Here is a 19,519-nt window from a genome sequence, read left to right as displayed (position 1 = left end):
AAGTTTTCCCTTCCTTCACTTCATCTCTTGGCCACTTCCACTGGGACAAATACTGATTGTGATTAAGCTTAAAAAAGGAATTTTCAAAACCAGAATGTCCTGACAGTTAATAGAAATTCGCCTTTAAAGTAGTACTTAAGCATTGCTTAGCGCACAGTCTAGATGCACGTTTGTTACAGAGATAAACATACAGCTACAGACAAGCTGTCTTGTGGGGCCAAACGAAGAAATGGAAGTGGTTTATTGCACTCGGAAAACCATGCCACCATCCAGGGATTAAGGCTGGTTAGGCACGACTAGAGCTGAGAATCACAGAAGCCCGGGGCAGCCTTGGGGCTGAGGGCGGGAAGAGGAGAGGGAGGAGGAGAGGGAGGAGGAGGAAGGCAGCTGCTTGCCTACCCTCCTCGCAGCCCACAGAGCTACCCAGATGGCCAGGAGCAAGGCCACCCTCCGCGCATGGCTCGGCTGCCCCGGGCTGCTGGGCTGTTTCTTGCTGGGCTTTCTTGCAGGTGAGTACAGAGCCAGCGGCACTCAGCCCGCAGCCTTTGCCCTCTGCAGATACCCGTGTGCCACCTCTGCTGTGATTAACATTTCTGGGTGTCATCCGGGGAGCTCTGAATGCTTTTTAGGGATGTTATGAAATACTTGTCCCAGTGTTTTTCTAAGAGGCTGTTCTCTCTGGCAGCGTTGGTCTTTAGGGAGGGAGGAATATAGCGGCTGCGTGCTCCAACCCAGAACGACCCCGGGTGAGTTGACACCTTGCCATCAGGGGCAGCTGGACATTGAAAGAGGAGAGATTATTAGAAGAGTTTGAGATTTCTGTGATTGCAAAGCCTTTAGGATTATTTTTTTATTTGTGTTTCCTGATTTTTACTGAAGATCTATTTAAACGCTCCTATTCAGTTGCTATTTTAGAAATTAAGGGCAGAGTGTAGAGGAGGAGGAGTTTTGACTGACAGCCAAGAGTGGAGTTGCTGAATTTTCCATCACATACAATGAACTTCACTGGAACATTAAATTCTTTTCTGCAGTCACTTGCATCATTTAAGTCTAAAATTGCATGTCTGCCATTTGTCCTTTATAAACTTGTGCTGTAGCATGAAGCTAAAGCATGAAAGAAAAATTCATGAGGGCTACTAAATATAAAAATTATTAGTTTGGTTTAGGAGATCCCCGAGCTGCAGATTTCTGGTGCTTGTGCTAGTCTTTTACATTTCCCTCAACATCATCTTTTGGCCATGCTCCAAAACAGGATTCTGGGCAAGATGGACCTTTGGTCTGATCCAGTATCACTACTATGTTCACAGTGTCACTACAATTGCATTTAAGTCTGACAGGTCGTATATATTGTGCATATGACAGTACATATACTTGGCTTTATTAAAATTTTCCTGGTTTGGGATTTTCTAGCTGTAATAGTAAAAGGATTTGGTTTTTTTAAAGACAAATTGATATAGTTGATATACTCTCTGCTTTCAGATTTATGACAGCTGAAAAATCTTTAACTTTTTAAAACTGACTAGGGTTACAGTTAACTTTATTCCTTTAATTATTAAATAGACTAACCCCACCCTTCTTCAAATATGTAACTGTTACAATGCTGGCAGGGTAGTTGTTGAGCCTTAGACCTTCCCTTAAATATACTTATGAGCATATTTTTACATATATGTTTACATCAAATAAGGAAATTTCATGATGAGTATCAGGAGTTCAGTCCCCTCACTGCAAACAGTTAATTGAGAATTTAAACTATATTTTAAAATTAATGAGAGATGAATCTGCCTTAAAAAGGGGGCTGTATTTACCAGAGATTTAGGATGTGCTCTTCTATTTATGTCACATTTTTGGCAATTCAGTCAATGAAGTATATTTTACTTTTCTGTTTCCATTCTATGTTTGAGGCAGCAAACCAGCCAGCCATTAGAGGATGCTCTAATCCCTGTTCATCCTTGTGGTTTTAATGAGACCGTCAGTACTTCAGGTTGCACATGGGCTCAGATATGTGGGGACTGGGGTTCTTGCTAAGTAGGAAACTTTTCAAATGTGTTCCAGGATGGTTTACAAAACCGACCGAAAAAAACCACCCCGACTCCTCAGATGTCTATCAAAATGTGAGAGAGAAACTTGTGGATGAAATGAAAGCAGAAAACATCAAGCAATTCCTTCGGTAAGCCCTGTGTGTCTTGGGTTTTGAATAATTTTACCAGTCATGAAGGCCAGAAGGTGATGACATCAGCTCCAAGGAAGAGCCTCTGAAAGCAGAGCTGTTAAGATGCTTTGGAAGTACTTGGTTTGTACAGAATGTCTGGGGTAAGGGGAAGGGAGACACACACAACCCTTCTGTTTCCTTCCTCCCCTTTTTTGAAGTTACCTTTCTGGAGTGCTGTACTGTTAAGCATACTTCCCTCAAGCTGCATTACTGCCAGTGCCTACCATGCTTTCTTATTATGATTTTCCATACTCTTGATTTAATGCAGTGTGTCAGTTTTGTCCCTGCAAGTGTCTGAAGTTCTAACATCAGACAACTTTGCTTTCTCTCAGCCTGAGATCATTTTACTGTATTTGGGACACACTGATTGCTATTAATTACATTTAATTGTTAATTTGTCCAGTGTCTCCTTAAACTTTCAGTTTCAGCAGCTAGTCCAAGTAGAAAATGAATATATTAAAAATGTGGCATTAAAAATGCTACTAAGTTTGCATGGCACTGAGTTGCATGTATGGTTACAACTGGTAATCCTTTAGTGTGGCCATATTGGATAATATCCTGTTAATTGGATGCTAGAGATCCGATTATACTCTATCCTCTGTTTTTGAAGATGAAGGGCCTTGTCCATGCACAGTGTGTGTGTGTGTATGGTTGGTTAAGACTTGTGTGATGTGTTTGTTATTAAATATACTTTCTTGTGTTCTAGTGCATGCGTGCAGTTCTTTCAAAATATCTGAAACGCTAGAGATCTAGAAATACCCTCTTGTTTTGCTGTGTATTCCACTGGGACTGAAAAAGAAAAATCATTATTGTGTATATTTATATTTTCTACAGAGGAACAAATATATTCACACAAAAAATAAACAAATATAACCTCTGCTTAGTAATGTGTTGGTATTCAGCATGTAAGTCAGCAGCTGCATCATAAACATCAAAGGATTACTGAAAAATTTTATTTTTGTACATTTATTCTAAACCTAAAAAGGTTTAATTTCTAACATCAATTAGCTTTTTAAGTCTATAGACCTTATTTTATCTTCTATTTGTTGCTCTCAGTAGATTGGACAGTTCCTGAAGATTGGCGAGAGCATAGGCAACACAGCCTGAAATAGTTCTGCAATTATGCTAAAGTTTCTTGGCCATAGAATATTAATGGTATTTGGTTTGTCTGCTTGCTTTAATGATGGGCCAAATGCTTCATGTTTGTTTGTTTTTTTTTTCCTATATTCAAATAAAAAGCAGGAACTGCAGAAAAATTGTATTAATACACTATCTAGAAAGTTTGTTAAAAGCATAAAAAAATGTGAACTTGAGCGTTTTGATCCATATTCTTAGTTTTTCAGACTACCAAATCTGCTTTTAGCAAGTGGGGAAAACAAACTGTGAGTCTCAGAACGCAGACACCTTGACCTTGGCATTGAGTCATATCTGGAAAGGATGAAACTGTTTGGAAGTGTAAAATTGAAAAAAGGTATCATGTGTTGTTCGGTATATGTTTCCTGATCACAGAATCATAGAACAGTTTGGGTTGGAATGGATCTTCAAGATCATCTAGTTCCAACACCCCTGCCATGGGCAGGGACACCTTCCTCTACACAAGGTTGCCCAAAGCCTCATCCAACCTGGCCTTGAACACTTCCAGGGATGGCACAGCCACAACTCTTCTGGGCAACCTGTTCCAGTGCCTCACCACCCTCATTGTAAAAAATTTGTTCCTTATATCTAATTGAAATCTCCCCTCTTTCAGTTTAAAGCCATTTCTCCTTGTCCTATCACAACAGGCCCTTGTAAAAAGTCCCTCTCCAGCTTTCTTGAAGTTCCTCTTCAGGTACTGGAAGGCTGCTATAAGATCTCCCTGGAGCCTTCTCTTCTGCAGGCTGAGTAACCCCAGCTCTCTCAGCTCGTCTTCATAGGAGAGATGCTCCAGCCCTCAGGTCATCTTTGTGGCCCTCCTCTGGATCCTGTCCAACAGCTCCACGTCCCTCTTATGTTGGGGGCCCCAGAGCTGAATGCAGTCCTCCAGGTGGGGTCTCATGAGAGCAGTGATGATGGCATATGTAGTGTTTAAACTAGAGTACTTAAGGAATTAAAAGGTACTTAAAATACTCTAGAGAATTGACATGCAAGAAGACAAGCAACAAGCTTTGTCAGAGGTTGCTTCCAGACCTCTGTGCATATTTGCACAGTTTAAAGATAAAGATAACGGCAGAGAGCAGAAGGTTGTGGTCTACATAACAGAATCTAGATGTATTCAAAGCCAGGAGGCCAGGTAGGTTTTCACATGAAAGACCTGGGTGTTATGATTGCAAAGCTGCTGTCTGTGAGAAGCGCGGGTGATTGAAGGAAGTCCCTGGTGACTGAAAAAGGCTGATGTTGTGCTTGTCTTTAAGTAAGGCAAGGAAGACAAACTGGAGACCCTGTGGGCTGACCAGCTTCACTTCAGTGCCTGGAAGGGTAACCAAACATACTCTGGAATCTGTTTCCAAACACATAAAGAACACAAAGTTAGGAACAGTCAGCATTTTTTTACTATTTGTAAATAAATTTTAAAAAATCAGTACTGATCAGGGTGATTGTCTTCTCTAAGAAAATGACTGGCAATGTGTGTCAGTGGAGATGTTACAGTGGCTGTAACATCCTTGACTTTGACAAAGCTTTTAACATCATCTCCTGCATCATTCTCATTTGGAAGCTGAGGAAGAACATATTCAAGAACAAGCTGTTACTTGGGTTGAAAATAGGATGAATTGACAGGTTGAAGTGGTACTAATCGTGGTATTTGGCACCACTAATTAATGGTAATTAATGGTATCTGACAAGTAGCCTGTTGGGACTCCGAAGCTGGTGCTTAGTACCTGTCAAACTCATCAACATTCACCATAACTCCTTTGTTTAGTGGGCCAAAAAAATTCTAGACAGATTTGGGTAGGATAGCCCAGGGGGGCTAGATATTGTTTCTGACTATTTATGACCATTATGTGTTATATCTGATCTGGATGTAAATGTGTTGTGGGTTAGGCCGATCCGGCAACTAAACCCCACTCCAGTAAAATGGAGAGGAGAAAAATGTAATAAAAGAGCTGAGGATCGAGACAGGAACAGAGAAGCACCCACCAACCACGGTCCCGGGCAAAAGAGGCTGTTTTCTTAAAGCAAAACTATTTATTAACAGCTACCTACAAAGAGAAAAGCAAACAAAAACGGTTACTTAAGAGGATTACAAGAAAACAAGGCCAGGTCTTAAAAAAAACACCACCACTCACCTCCCTTTTGTCTCTTCTCTTCCCAGCTCTACCTCCTCCCCCCACCGGCTCAGGGGGCGGGGAATGAGGGAGTGCAGGTCAGTTCATTCCAAGTTGTTACTGCCGCTTCTCTTAAAGGAAAAGGAGTCCATACACCATTGTCCCTTGCTCCAGTGGATCCCCTACTCACGGCGAAAGCGTGAATCCTGCCCGCTGGGGGGCAAATCCTTACCCCATCGGATTTGCCCCAAGTGCGGGCTTTACCAGTCCTGGACTTTTAAGGAGCTGTAGCCACTCGCTCTGGCGTGGGTCATCATACAGACTTTAACTGCGCTCCGGCGTGGGTCGGCATATCGGCCTGAAATGCGTCTCCGTACAGACTTAGATGCGTAAATGCAAAATGCGTAAATGCACCTCGACTTGTGCCCAGGATTCACAACAGTCTCAGGCTCAGGCATCTCCTTTAACAAAGCACCTCCCCATCGGCGGGGGGTCATCCCACAGGCTCTAGATGCGTACCGTGCTCAGGCTCTAGCATCTCTTCTCGACGTGGGTCCTCCACGGGCTGCGAGTGGGTCTCTGCTTGCTCCACCGAGGACTGTTTGCAAAGGGGCTGCTGGCAAGGGGGACTCAGCAGCGGCACACGTTGTTCCGTTCCATCTTCACTGACCTCTTATCTGTGTGGCCGTTTCTCTCAGATCTCAGTCCTTTCTGGGTGAACTCGGCCTGGTGGGCACCCCGGGAGCGGGGCTCTCCCCGAGTTCCCCAAGCGGCTCCGCCGCCGCCATCCTCGACGGGGCGGGCACCGGCCCGGCCCGGCCCAGGCCGCCGGCCCGGCCGGGAGCCGGGAGCAGGGGCCGTGCCCCACTCCCGTCTCCTCACTCCTGGGCACAGGCACACCTTTCCGGTTCCTTTGTCCGACGTAAATAGGGCAATTCGCAGAGGCGCCGATTGGCTCAAGCCCCGAGGGGGACGGAAGTCCGGTCTGATGGGCAGCTTCTGCCACCCGGACCTCCCCCCCGCCACTTCAAACCATAACAAAATGTTATTAAGAAGGCTTTTATTGTTCAGGCTTCTGATTAAGAAAAAAAGAACAAATCTGTGCAGAAAATTTGACATAATGATTTTCAAGTTAAACTTATTAGTACATGTTATGCCAACAATGTACAAACCCATCATCAGGCACCAGAATTATTTGGAGGTCTCCTTTCTGAATGTGATCCTTTTCTGGATCTATTTCTGCTCCTTAAATTTTGTTCATACTCTTTTGCTGAATGTCTTCGACACTGATTTTCATTGCTTATGTGTAGATGTGGCTAGTTCTGTTAGGCAAAGAGAAAGGTTCAGCTGACTTACCTTAGGGCCTCAGGAAAAATCCTCTGCTCTGACCACATTTTGGGCTTATGCTGATGCAAATTCTCATAAACAATCATGTTATAGAGCTCAGACTTTAACTATAAGATCTTACCTCCTTACCTCTCATGCATATGGCTTGAAGATGAGCTTTATACACACTGATACGTGTTCACTGCTGTGCTTCTCTGCGTTTGCTGCTTACCAGTGATTTTCTGTTTTATTCTAGCTTGTTTACCAAGTTGCCTCACCTCGCAGGAACCGAACAGAATCTTCTTCTTGCCAAACAAATTCAAGGCCAGTGGAAGGAATTTGGACTGGATTCAGCAGAACTTGTTCATTATGATGTGCTTCTTTCATACCCAAATGAAAAGCAGCCAAACTACGTCTCAGTAATTGATGATGAAGGGAATGAGGTGATCTCTTTAACGATTAAACTACATTTATGTAAGACTTCTTTAAAGAAACAGTGTCTTCCTCTGTTTTCCCGCTCAGTCATCCCAGCACGTTCTTTATAATATGATAGAAAAACACAGTGCAAAGGGAACTAATGTTTAGAAATAGTTTTCCAGACTGTGCAGCAGAACAGAGCAGAGTGGCTGAAATGTCAGCGCCTCACTTAGTAGAAAGAGGATATGTGGAGGGGCTCTGATGAACAACAATAGACTATAAGATATAAGAATGGCCATACTGGTTCAGATTAAGGATTGGTCTAGGCCAATATCCTGTTTCCTTAAACAGCCTGAAGTGGATGCACAGGGAAGTTTAAGAACAAAGAAATGTATTTAAGGCCTGCAATTCTCCCAGTGTCTGGCTGTTTTCAGCCAGAGGTTCTCTGAGCATGGTGTAATTAGTCTCTTTAAGAATCCTCATTAGACCTCTTTTCCAAGTATTTATCCAGTTAGTAACCCTGGTTAGATCTCTCTTCCAAGAACCTATCCAAACTCGAACATCTGCTCAATTTTTGCTTTACAACATGCTGAGTTAAGGAATCCCACACAGGTAATGATCCATTGTATGAAGTACTGCCTTGTTTCATTTGCTCTGTCCCCTAAATTAGCGTTGGAAGTAACAATGAACTGTCAGTCTATAGTCGTCTTCTCCATTTTGTACACCCAAGGGAATTAAAGAAGTAGATGTAAAATCTGACAAGGAGCGTGAGGGAGGAGAGGAGATGGGACTGCTATAGAAGTATCATAGCACATAGGTAGGAATAAAGAGCCCTGGTAGAAACTGAGGAATATGTGCTTGGGGATGACATGAGCTTAGAGGTGAAAGAATGGAGAGATTCTTCCAGAAACTCTCTAACTCAGTCTCTCAGCTGTAATCTCACAAGGTGACAAAGAGTGGACGTCAACCTTGAGGCAACACAAGTGTTAAACTAGATAGTGATAAAAGGCAGTGTGTTTAACTGGAGCGTAACTGGCAAAGGGGTGAAGAGTGGAGTAATAATACAGGTGGGAGTAACCACAAAAACCTCCTGTGATGGCGTGGATGAAATACTGTGTCTTTTTATTGCCACCACATCTCGGCAGTTTTTAGCTACTACGTTGCTTAGGTTCAGGCAGTGACATACGAGCATTTCTGACAAGTGGTCTATCTCTCTGTATTCCTATCTGCATTCTGACATAAAAATTCAGCTATATATCCCTGGCTATTTTTTTGTTTCAACTTATAAATGATAGTTAGAATTGTATCTTTTGCTAATAATTTATGGAAGCTAGCATATCATTTTCAATAACCAAGCTTGGTGTACAAACTTGTGCCTGGAGGTAGAGTGTTTGACCAAAGACTTCTGTTCTTTATTGATAGATTTTCAATACATCATTGTTTGAACCACCTCCACAGGGGTATGAAAATGTTACTGATATACTGCCACCATATAATGCTTTTTCAGCACAAGGACTGCCAGAGGTAAGAAAAAAAAATTATGTGAGAGTATTATTAGCTGAAGTTGTATTTTGCCAAATGCTTGCTGGGATAGATTGCTCCAACTTCTCATAATATTTGTTGTAGTAGTTTTAATTAACCATTAGTGTAAGAGAACACAAGGACAGCTAGGCCATGTATCGTGTGCAGGTTAGAAGTCTCCTAGACTAGAAAAAACTTTATCAAAGTGCTAGAAATCTGAATCACATAATAAGTGAAAAACTTTTTATGGAAAATGTTGAATATCAGGTTACTCCACATTACTCAATCATATGGAGAAGACTTGCGTAAATCTTAAGTGAAAAAATATATAAATCTATTTGGAAGATATTTTGGATTGAGTGAATGTCTTCAAAGCTACAAAAGTCCCTCCCTTAATCTGATAATTCATTATGGAGGAACAAGTCAGGGACAACACCACATTACATAGATGAATGAAATCCAAGCGAGTGTTGGTGTATACAAGGAATATCACTATTTTTTCATGGCCATAGAATGTTGTCAGTTTAGCAAACTACATTGGTTTAGTTTCCAACCTCAGTTTATAGGATTGCTGTTAAGTGCAGGATGATACAGAAAGGCCAGCAGTTTGAGTCAAGGCCTCCTATTGAATGTTATGGAAAGCTTTTGTTTTTATGGGCACTGATTCTCCTTTGTAGAAATGCAATAAAATAACTGTATCATACTTAGTGAATAAAACTCTGTATTTCTGAAAATAGGTATTTTGTTTATCTGTTTGTTGGATGACTACTTGCTGCGAAACTGCTTTTCTTTTCTGTGCAGGCAGATCTGGTGTATGTGAATTATGGCCGCACTGAAGATTTTTTTAAGCTGGAGCGTGAAATGGGAATTAACTGTACAGGAAAGATCGTCATTGCCAGATATGGGAAGATCTTCAGAGGAAACAAAGTAAGGGTTGTGTTTTATTTGTTTCTCTGTGGGTCAGACACTGCTCATGGTAGAGCCAGCAGGAGTGATAAGGGCTGTGAGTTGAAACACATGAGCAGAAGGAAGCCTGCAATGTATCCATTGTGAATGCATTCTAAGAATAACTTCCAAAACAATAAAAACAGATCATAGAATCATAGAATGGCATAGGCTGGAAGGGACCTCAGAGATCATCTAATCCAACCTCCCTGGCATGGGCAGGGACGCCTCTCAACTAGACCAGGCTACTCAAGGCTTCATCCAACCTGGCCTTGAACACCTCCAGAGAGGGGGCATCCACAACTTCTCTGGGCAATTTATTCCGAAGTCTTACCACCCTCGTACTGAAGAATTTCTTCCTAAAATCTAATCTAAATCTGTTCTCCTTCAACTTAAACCCATTTCCCCTTGTCCTATCAGTGGACACTCTTGTAAAAAGCCCCCCCCCAGCCTTCCTGTAAGTTCCCTTCAGGTATTGGAAGGCAGCTATTAGGTCCCCCTGAAGTCTTCTCTTTTCAAGGCTGAACAATCCCAGCTCCCGCAACCTGTCCTCGTAGCAGAGGTGCTCCAGCCCCTGGATCATCTTTGTGGCCCTCCTCTGAACACGCTCCAACAGATCTATGTCTCTCTTATGGTGGGGACACCGGAACTGGACGCAGTATTTGAGGTGGGGTCTCACAAGAGCAGAGTAAAGGGGGAGAATCACCTCTCTTGACCTGCTGACCATGCTTCTCTTGATACATCCCAGGATGCGGTTGGCCACCTGGGCCGCATGAGCGCACTGCCGGCTCATGTTGAGCTTCTCGTCTATAAACACCCCCAAATCCTTCTCTTCAGGGCTACTCTCAACCCACTCTGTGCCCAGTTTGTATTTGTGCCTAGGATTGGCCCGACCCAGGTGAAGGACCTTGCATTTTGACTTGTTGAAGCTCATGCAGTTTGCACTGGCCCATTTCTCAAGCCTATCAAGGTCCTTCTGGATGGCATCTCTTCCCTCAAGTGAGTCCACGGCACCACACAACTTGGTGTCGTCAACAAACTTACCGAGGGTGCACTCAGTGCCATCATCCATGTCACTGGTAAAGATGGTGAACAGCACTGGACCCAGAACAGACCCCTGAGGGACACCGCTTGACACTGGTCTCCATGTAGACGTCGCACTATTGACCACAACACTTTGAGTGCGACCACCCAGCCAGTTCTTTATCCATTGAGTGGTCCATCTGTCCAATCCGTATCTCTCCATTTTAGAGACAAGGATGTCATGTGGTACAGTGTCAAAATGACATTAATCTCCTGAGGCTGAGATGACTGCAGACTCCTTAGGCAGCTCTTGCAAGAGATTGGTTTAGGGAACTGAGTAGCTTGTTGCACAAAGGCTTTTAATACTTTTCATCCATAGGTCTGCAGTATTTTGAAGAAATAAGTATTTGACAAGGAATCCCATGTACAGAGATTGAATAACTAACTCTTCTGACTTTAGACAACTCGGAAAAATTTTGTAATAGTGGGACAGTGAGGATAGTGGTCAGTTTCTGTGCCTTAGTTTTATGCCTTGTGCTTTATTTCATAGCCTTGAGCTATGACTAAAGGTGTGACACAAATAATGAACATGCTGTTTTCCACTGTGGCTTCTTTTGCTGCTGAGTCTGTGGTCATTTTTAGTCTTTCAAATATACAACTTCTAAAGCTATGTCACCATGGAAGTAAATTGCAACATTCAGATTTATTACTGCATTAAAAAAAAAAAAAGGCATTTCTTAAAAGCAAATAATTTCACAGGTTAAAAATGCCATATTAGCAGGAGCCCAAGGGATCATACTTTATTCAGACCCTGCTGACTACTGTGCCCCAGGAGTAGAGGCTTATCCAGATGGCTGGAACCTTCCAGGCGGAGGAGCCCAGCATGGGAATGTGTTAAACCTCAATGGAGCTGGGGACCCTCTAACACCAGGTTATCCTGCAAAAGGTGAGTGAAAGATCTGTACCCTAGGCCATCAAGTACTTTATAAACTAGTGCTGGAAGTTATTGTGGCACTAGAAATTCATCTGTTCTCAGTATAGATGCAAAGAAAAAAGCTGCTTAAAATTATTTTTAGCAGTAGTTAATTTTCCTACTGCAGACTAAGTTCTACCTGTATGTCATTTCAACCGGTTACTTTTGAGTTAGGCAGAGAACGTAAGTTTTTAGGAAAATCTCTTTGCGTGATCCCAGCCTTATAACTCTTAGAAAAGCAGAACGTGTAGGTTTACAGACTGTGAGACAGTAGAAAATGGCTGAGAATTTATAGCCATTTTGAAATATCTGTGCTTCTCAAGAGGACCAGTTTAAACTGGTCTGCCATCAAAGATGAGCAGTAGCTTTGATTGGAGGTATTTTTCTTGCTGATCCTAAATTGCAAGAAGAAAACCAGTTTAAAATTCTCTTTACAGAAAGTAAAAATTCTTTATTAAAAATAACAGTAGCCTGGAGTCTTTCGAAACTTGGCACCATTTGCTTGTCTTGGCCTTGTAGGCATCTTGAACTCTGTCTGAACTAAAGTACCTAGTCCTTTCTGCCACTGGGATGGGAACACAGGAGTGGTTCTGGAAAGTTCACTGGCTTGTGGCCATTGTTGGGTCATAAAACAACACTATACTGAAAAAAACAGGAGAGATTTTATGTGCCTGGCCCACCAGATGCAAAGAGACATTGACTGTCATCAGCGTAGGTAAATGCATCTGAATATCTTCTGCAGCTTGTCAACAGGCTGGACAGGGGCCACGTTCGCCTCACGCACGCCAGCCTGGCTATTCCACAGTCAGCTTTGAGGACATGTGATAATATGGATGGACAACCAATCTAACCTTGCATCAAATGTGGGGGCTTCTCTTACACAGCTGTGCAGATACGCTATTGGGTTTGTGGTTCTGCCATTACATTTAGGTTTCCTAGAAGCAATATCTAAGAAATGATGTAAGAATTAAAAAAAATGATGCATGCTTGTGGCTACTGTGTGGCCGCACTCTTCAAAAGTATTTCCAGGTTGGTGAAAGTTGCTAAGAATGCTATAAACTTGACATTTTGTTCTGGTTTCTCAGAGTACACTTTCAGGTATAAAGTTAATGAAGGTGTAGGGATTCCCAAAATCCCAGTGCATCCCATCGGATATCATGATGCAGAAGTGTTATTACGGTGAGTATGCATTACTCCTCCTCACTAGAAGTTCACAAATATCCAGTAAAATATTCTGTATTAAAATGGTAAAATCTATGCTATTACTTGTATTTATTGCTCTTTCGTAGTAGTTTGTGCTTCAGCAAATGTGGAAAATTCAAAACAATCTGTTGCTGGCATAGTGTTTTTAAGAATTTTTGTAAACCCATCTTGTTTTAAGTGCAGTAATCATTAAGGGAATCTAAGATTTTAGCCTACTAGTCAACTATGTTTGTCTTGGTTTTCACTTAACAGTGCAATGGGAGGACTCACAGCTCCAGACAGCAGCTGGAAGGGAAGTCTCAATGTGTCTTATAACATAGGGCCAGGATTTGCAGGCAACTCTTCTACAAGGTCTGTTTTAACACTTGCTTATTTATAAAATATTGGAAAAAAAAAAAAAAAACTCAACAAGAAAAAGACTGTGAAACAATATATCTAGAGACATTCCTGGAGAAATTTACTTCCTTCTGAATGGGAAACACTTGGTGATAATTATTAGAATTTGAAAATAAGTTATCAAAACTATGGTTTTGCTCAGTGTCCCTAGTGTCAGTGGACAAACTAAGAAGATATAGGTCCAGCCCTGTCATTCCAACTTTAATCTTTACTTTAAGGTTCAGACATTGTTTCACTGGTCCTTTTAAAAATGGCTGTATGGTAGTAAGTAGACATTTTTTTAATACTGTTCAATTAACCCTCAACTTCCTCCTCACTTCAAGTTTGGTCTTTCTGTTTCTGACGACCAAGGGAACAATAGGGCAGCCAGCTTGTAGCAGTCAAACGGGGAAGACTGACAATTCGGTAGTTTTCTTCTACATGTGTTTCCCTTGTTCACTGGAAGCCTCCCAGGGTTTCTGTGAACACAGAGCTGTGAAGTGTGGCAATGATTTGGGACTCCATCAACTGTTCCCCAAAGCTGGTAGGCCCCATGATTGAAAGCCCTGAACAGTAACAGGATGGAAGAGCCCAAAGCATGTATGTCTTGCTGATTTGTTTGGGAACAACTGGCCTTTGACCAGTTGGATTAGCAATAGGATGTTTGCAGTTTATGTTTTTTCAGCTTCAACAGAGAAATGCAGCTGTCCAGGTCTCCAGCACTAACAGAGTCACTCTCTAGCAAACCAAACCACGTAACAATTGAATTTGGCCATCAGGGATTTGACTAGCCATAAGGGATTTTCAAAGCATTCTTCCTTGTTTATAACTGATAAGATGCAATAGATAAGGCTAAAGATCATTTTTCTATCACTTTTTCAGATAAAAATACTTTCTGTTTACATGAGATATTATTCTCTGAGAACTGGTAGGAGACCACAATGAATAGTGTGCAATAATTGTGTATTATGGAGATGTTCAAAACCTGCCTGGACGCGTTCTTGTGTGATCTGATCTAGGTGGTCCTGCTCCAGCAGGGGGATTGGACTAGATGATCCTTTGAGGTCCCTTCCAATCCCTAACATTCTGTGATTCTGTGTGATTCTGTGATCATTATCACTGCTCCACCTCCTGCAAAACAAGAATATGTCTGAATATATAATTTTATAAAACCGTCATTGATCATTATTCTCTCCTCCTCTGCTTTAACACTAGCTGAAAATGAATAAAGTAGGAATAAATAAATAAGAAAGCATATTTGACATAATTAAGGTGCTGTTTGGAATGTGTTGAAGAGCAACAGTGAGAAATGATTCATTCTCAAATGATTCATCCGCAAAACGTATACATGGGAAATATTATTGAATGCATTTTTAAAACTCTTCTTACTTGATAGGGTAACAGTTTTTGTAAATATTGACTAATCCTACACATACTTCTTCTCAGAGTAGCTCCATATCAAAATGAACCTTTTGAGTCGAGGTGGAAAGTCACTCGCACATGGAAAGCGTGCAACTGTATGCATGCTCAAGGCACTGGTGTCATTTACTTCCTGGGCAAAGATCCAGTAGCTGTCCTGAAGTAGGTTTTGATTTTGACAACTATGCAGATTTGCTGCTGAAAAGATAACTTCAAATGTGAAACCTTGGGGCTTTTCCAGACACGCAAAAAAGCATTGTTTGATACTTCGTTTCTTCTGCAGGTTAAGAGAGGCTGAATACAACATTATTTTTAGCTCTCCCAATACCTGAACTTTCTTCCTATTTATAAAATTTCACAAGCAAATTTTACTAAGATGGTGATGGAGGATTGACAAATCTTGGTCACTTAGATCTGCTGTCCTAGAGATTTCAGTTTATTCCTGGATGAATATTTATAAAGACCTTCTCTCTTATTACACAGAAGTGTGCTAGAAAACCAAAGTGTATTCTTTACAAAAATACATATATCCATAATTATAATTTTGGTCAAAATGTAAATATATTTTTAATTACTCTATCTACTTTTCAGTTTACTCCTCTAATACACAATTATCCAATTGACTCCCATAAATAGCAATTCAATAAATTATGTAAACATCTGAAAGTTTATAGATTGACCCGCTTCAAAGGGTTGTTTCTCAGGCATCTTTCTGTCAGCAGATTCACATGAAACAAAAAAATGGGACACTGATAGAGCATGACAGTTTAGATCAGTACTGAACACACAAAGCAGAACAGAAGCATAAGCTTTCTGGCTTACAAGCTATTATGTTGACTTTTTATTGCCTTCTCAGTCAGAAACGGTTACTCCATACTGCTTTTTATTTCAGAAAAGTCAGAATGCATGTTCATACAAACAATAAAATAACACGAATTTACAATGTCATTGGCATCCTCAGAGGAGCTGTGGAACCAGGTGAGCATTGGATGCTTGAGTATTTTAATTTCTTCTTTATTTTGTGTTTGATGAAATTGTCCTCATGTTGCAAGAAACTTCAAGTTTTTAAATAGCCAGATAATTTGGAATCTGAGAAACCCTGAATAGTTGTCCTGTTCCTCCCATCTCACTGTTTTTCATTGCCATTGCTATCCCAAGGATTTATCTGAATGGGAATGCTGGAATGATAGATATCAGAGAATATTTTTATAATGCCTACTATTTTACAGTAGATTTCCTTTTACATCATTCATACATTTAGCCTTTGCAAAAACTAACATAATGCAAAGTACAGAAAACTAGTGATGATTTGAGACCTCAACATACTATTATTGATACTTAGTAGCAGGCCATATACATGAAAGACTTTTGAGTGGAAAAATATGTAGAAAATATCTCATAATTTATATACTTCGGTAGAGTAAGTGAATGACTGCAGATTACCTTAAAAATAAATTTGTAGCACTAGTATTAAACTTCATATTTCATTTGACACAAGTAGGGGTGCAACTGAAGGAAATCTAGTGAAAAGTGTCCCTGCCCATGGCAGGGGGGTTGGAACTAGGTGATCTTTAAGGTCCCTTCCAACCCAAACCATTCTATGACTCTATGAAATACAGGTAACCTAAATGCATTTTTACTTAAGGAATGATATTATGTGTTTTTTTCCAGACAGATATATTATTTTAGGAGGTCATAGAGACTCTTGGGTATTTGGTGGTATCGATCCAACTACAGGTGCAGCTGTTCTGCAAGAGGTTGTACGGAGTTTTGGTAAAATGAAGATGAAAGGTAACTTACTAATTACAGACATAAAATGATGGATATGGAAAACAGCAGCTTTGAGGAACTGTGTTGAATGTTCTCATAAGCAGTTGTGTTGATTTAATTTTTCACCTCTAGAGAAAGTTATATTTCTCATTATGGAAGACACAAATTCAATGAAGAGATGCATATGTAGCATTGCATCTTAGTTGGCTGAATTTATTCCCTCACATCTCTCATCAGTGTAATGGTACACTCTTAGTTGTGTGGAATGAAAATACGGCATTAAGAAAAAATGCGTCTGCAATAACATGTTCCTCTAAGGAGTTTAAAGAGTTGGTTTTGGTTTTTTTTACAGCTTTATCAGTTAAGTGCCGTTTTTTCAAAGTGATTTCAATCCACTGTGGTGATCTTTCACTAGACCTTCTAACTTTAAGCTGAATTTTCAAGTTTAACTATGTGATTGCAGGTTGGAGACCGAAGCGAACTATTATTTTTGCTAGCTGGGATGCAGAAGAATTTGGATTGTTGGGTTCCACAGAATGGGCTGAGGTAAATAAAAAACTGTAAAGAAAGCAAAACTTGAAAATCTGTTGCAGGCAGCTGCAGTACCCAGTGGAATCCATTCCTAGACTGCAATCAATAGCTTCAAGGTAAAATTGGACGACAGTAGACTCCTTCAGGAGCTGTGAAGCCCTCATATAGTTATACAAATTACCTACCTAACTTCCTACAACATTAGTGCACTAAGTCTTCTAAGATTTAAAAATCTACTTTGATTCAAAACTAATGTCCCTCAGTGGTCTCTGTGTGGAAATCTATCCCTTCATTTAACAGAATGATAGCAGAAATTCCTTAGTTTCTATAAACTAAAGATCAGATCATCTACCTGTGATCCATAAGCACACCAAGCCCTTTGTGTGGAAATTAATCCCCCTGGGCAAATGAGAGAGTCGGTATTCTGTGGGTGAATAGTTCCAAATTCCTGTGAAAGTTCCAGTATTGTAGAGTCTCAGGGACAGGAAAATCCATTAATTCTGTAGTGGAATCCCTGACTATATTCCTGCCTGATAGAAGGATGTTGGGAAATTCAGAAGAGAGGTTCTGAATGTCTTTCTCTTCATTTCCCTGTTGGGCACAGTCAGTTCTTAATGCTGTAAGTGGATTTGTTCAGCCTCGCTCAGAAATATAGGTCTTACCAGAGTTTTCCTTGCTTTGTCTGTAAAATCCAAATTGGAAATAGAGCAGGCAGAAAATTGTCTGATGAAACACATTTCTGCTGAACTATGTCAATTTATTAGTACTGAATGGTTTAACAGAAATGTGTTGTCTTGTTCCTCTGTTAGAATTTTATTGACAAGGTTATATTTAGATATGTGGATAGAGCTTTCAAAATCTATAAAATAAAAATATTTTAATATTTTTCTTTGGTTTAGTTTATTGGCATGTATTACAGTAAATCACAAAATTACATAGCAAAATGACACATGTCAGAGGAGGGAACAAAACCAGAAACATGCTCCCAAACGGCAAAGGAATCCCATCATTATTATACCAACAAGAGTTGAGATTTCTGTTCCTTTGGATTTGCACTAATTCTTTCTCCCATAACCTGTTTGGCCTCCAGCTGCAACAGACCCTCTACATTGTATTGTTGGTTTATGGGACATTAGATGAAGAAGGCATATTTTAAATTATCTTTAAAGTAACTGAAAGATTTTAAAGACTTGGCATTAAGGTTTCATCCCACCTGAACTCCACTGGCAACAAAAGTCTACTGTATATAAAAATTTATTTGTGATTCCTTTGTCTATGTATCTGCACACGTATTTAGATGCTGTGAAGAAAAAAGAGAATTATTTTAACTATGAGGAATATGAAACAATGCTACTTAAATGATAAATTTCTCTTGAGCAAGTCATGAATAAATTAGGAGTTCTTTTTATGTTTGATTTGTTCACATATTGCTACTGCTGTTCCGTATTTTTTTAATAATTTAATATCTAGTAATCTATCATCTATTATTTCATGAAATGGCACCTGTAATAGATTAGAAAGCCATGAGCACAATTCATATTTGAACCTCCGTGTTTTTATATTATTGGTTTCTTGCTTTATCTTGGTGGTGTGCATTCCTCCTCTTTGACACCTAAATTAGATTCAGTTTCTCCAGGGACATTCCTTACGGCTTACATTCATGTTTTCTGCAGCTGCCAGATCTGTCATCTACTAAATCTTGAGGAAAATTAACCCATGATATTCTTCATCTTCTGTGGAACAAAAAGACTGTGCAACTGTGGCAACATCCTTTTGTTACATAGACAATCTCCATTGCTCATAAGTGAAGGAATTTCTTTATGTTGCATATGTGCGTTGCGAGGCCTTATGTATGTATATACAGGCTTGCTCCCTCCCTTCATATTTGCAGAATCTCTTCCGCTGTTTGTTTTAAAGATATCAATTTATTTATGAATTTATCAATTACCAATCCAATTTCTGGTTCACATGACTTACAAAGGATTAGTTGGGTTATAAATTGAATGAATCAAATAACAATTACCAACCTAATTAGAATATCTATCACAAAGCAAGACTTAGTAAAATACTACTTACTGATTAGAATATCAATTTCAAACATAATTACTAGTTTGCAAAACAAAATAAACATGTGTGTATATATTTAGCATGAAAGCAATGCTTGGTTGACTCAAAACAGTCAGTCAAATTCATTCGAGTAGGAACTTCAGTGCCTCGACTCATCTCTTTTTGAACTGGAAGAGTGTAGAAATGACAGCAGTACTTGGTTTATCAGTGTTAAAACTGAGTTCAGAGCTGAGAGCTGACATAAATAACTAGGGACTAAAAATGTGGAGGAATTCTGTCTGACCTCACAGTCACATGTTGCATGTCCAAAAAGCACTGCAAGCGCAGAGTTAAAACACCTGTAGAACTTTAACTTGCCATTACAAGGCTGATCAGTAGTTTTCCTGTTCCATCTTGTTCCCGTGTGATGCAGCAGGCAGCACCTACATTTTGTGGATGTTTCCCACAACAAATTAAGTCCCGGAAAGCAGGAGTGAATTTCATATCCCCAGATCATTG

General features: G+C 40.3%; 1 protein-coding gene across 1 annotated transcript in view; it reads left to right on the top strand.

The window, feature by feature from the left end:
- The first annotated feature begins 352 nt into the window (after nt 1-352).
- Nucleotides 353-19,519, top strand: part of LOC104381764 (Putative N-acetylated-alpha-linked acidic dipeptidase) — a 36,764-nt gene continuing 17,597 nt past the window's right edge. The window contains exons 1-11 of the mRNA XM_086614223.1: nt 353-509; nt 2,053-2,167; nt 7,034-7,220; nt 8,617-8,718; nt 9,517-9,642; nt 11,443-11,629; nt 12,742-12,835; nt 13,112-13,210; nt 15,546-15,631; nt 16,325-16,444; nt 16,887-16,969. Of these exons, the coding sequence (XP_086470349.1) occupies nt 428-509; nt 2,053-2,167; nt 7,034-7,220; nt 8,617-8,718; nt 9,517-9,642; nt 11,443-11,629; nt 12,742-12,835; nt 13,112-13,210; nt 15,546-15,631; nt 16,325-16,444; nt 16,887-16,969 (1,281 nt within the window). The 5' untranslated portion in view covers nt 353-427. The remainder of the gene's footprint in view (nt 510-2,052; nt 2,168-7,033; nt 7,221-8,616; nt 8,719-9,516; nt 9,643-11,442; nt 11,630-12,741; nt 12,836-13,111; nt 13,211-15,545; nt 15,632-16,324; nt 16,445-16,886; nt 16,970-19,519) is intronic.

The sequence above is a fragment of the Tauraco erythrolophus genome, chromosome 1 (assembly GCF_009769465.1).
Source record: "Tauraco erythrolophus isolate bTauEry1 chromosome 1, bTauEry1.pri, whole genome shotgun sequence".
Taxonomy (NCBI): Eukaryota; Metazoa; Chordata; class Aves; order Musophagiformes; family Musophagidae; genus Tauraco; species Tauraco erythrolophus.
This window is presented reverse-complemented; position numbering and strand designations above follow the sequence as displayed.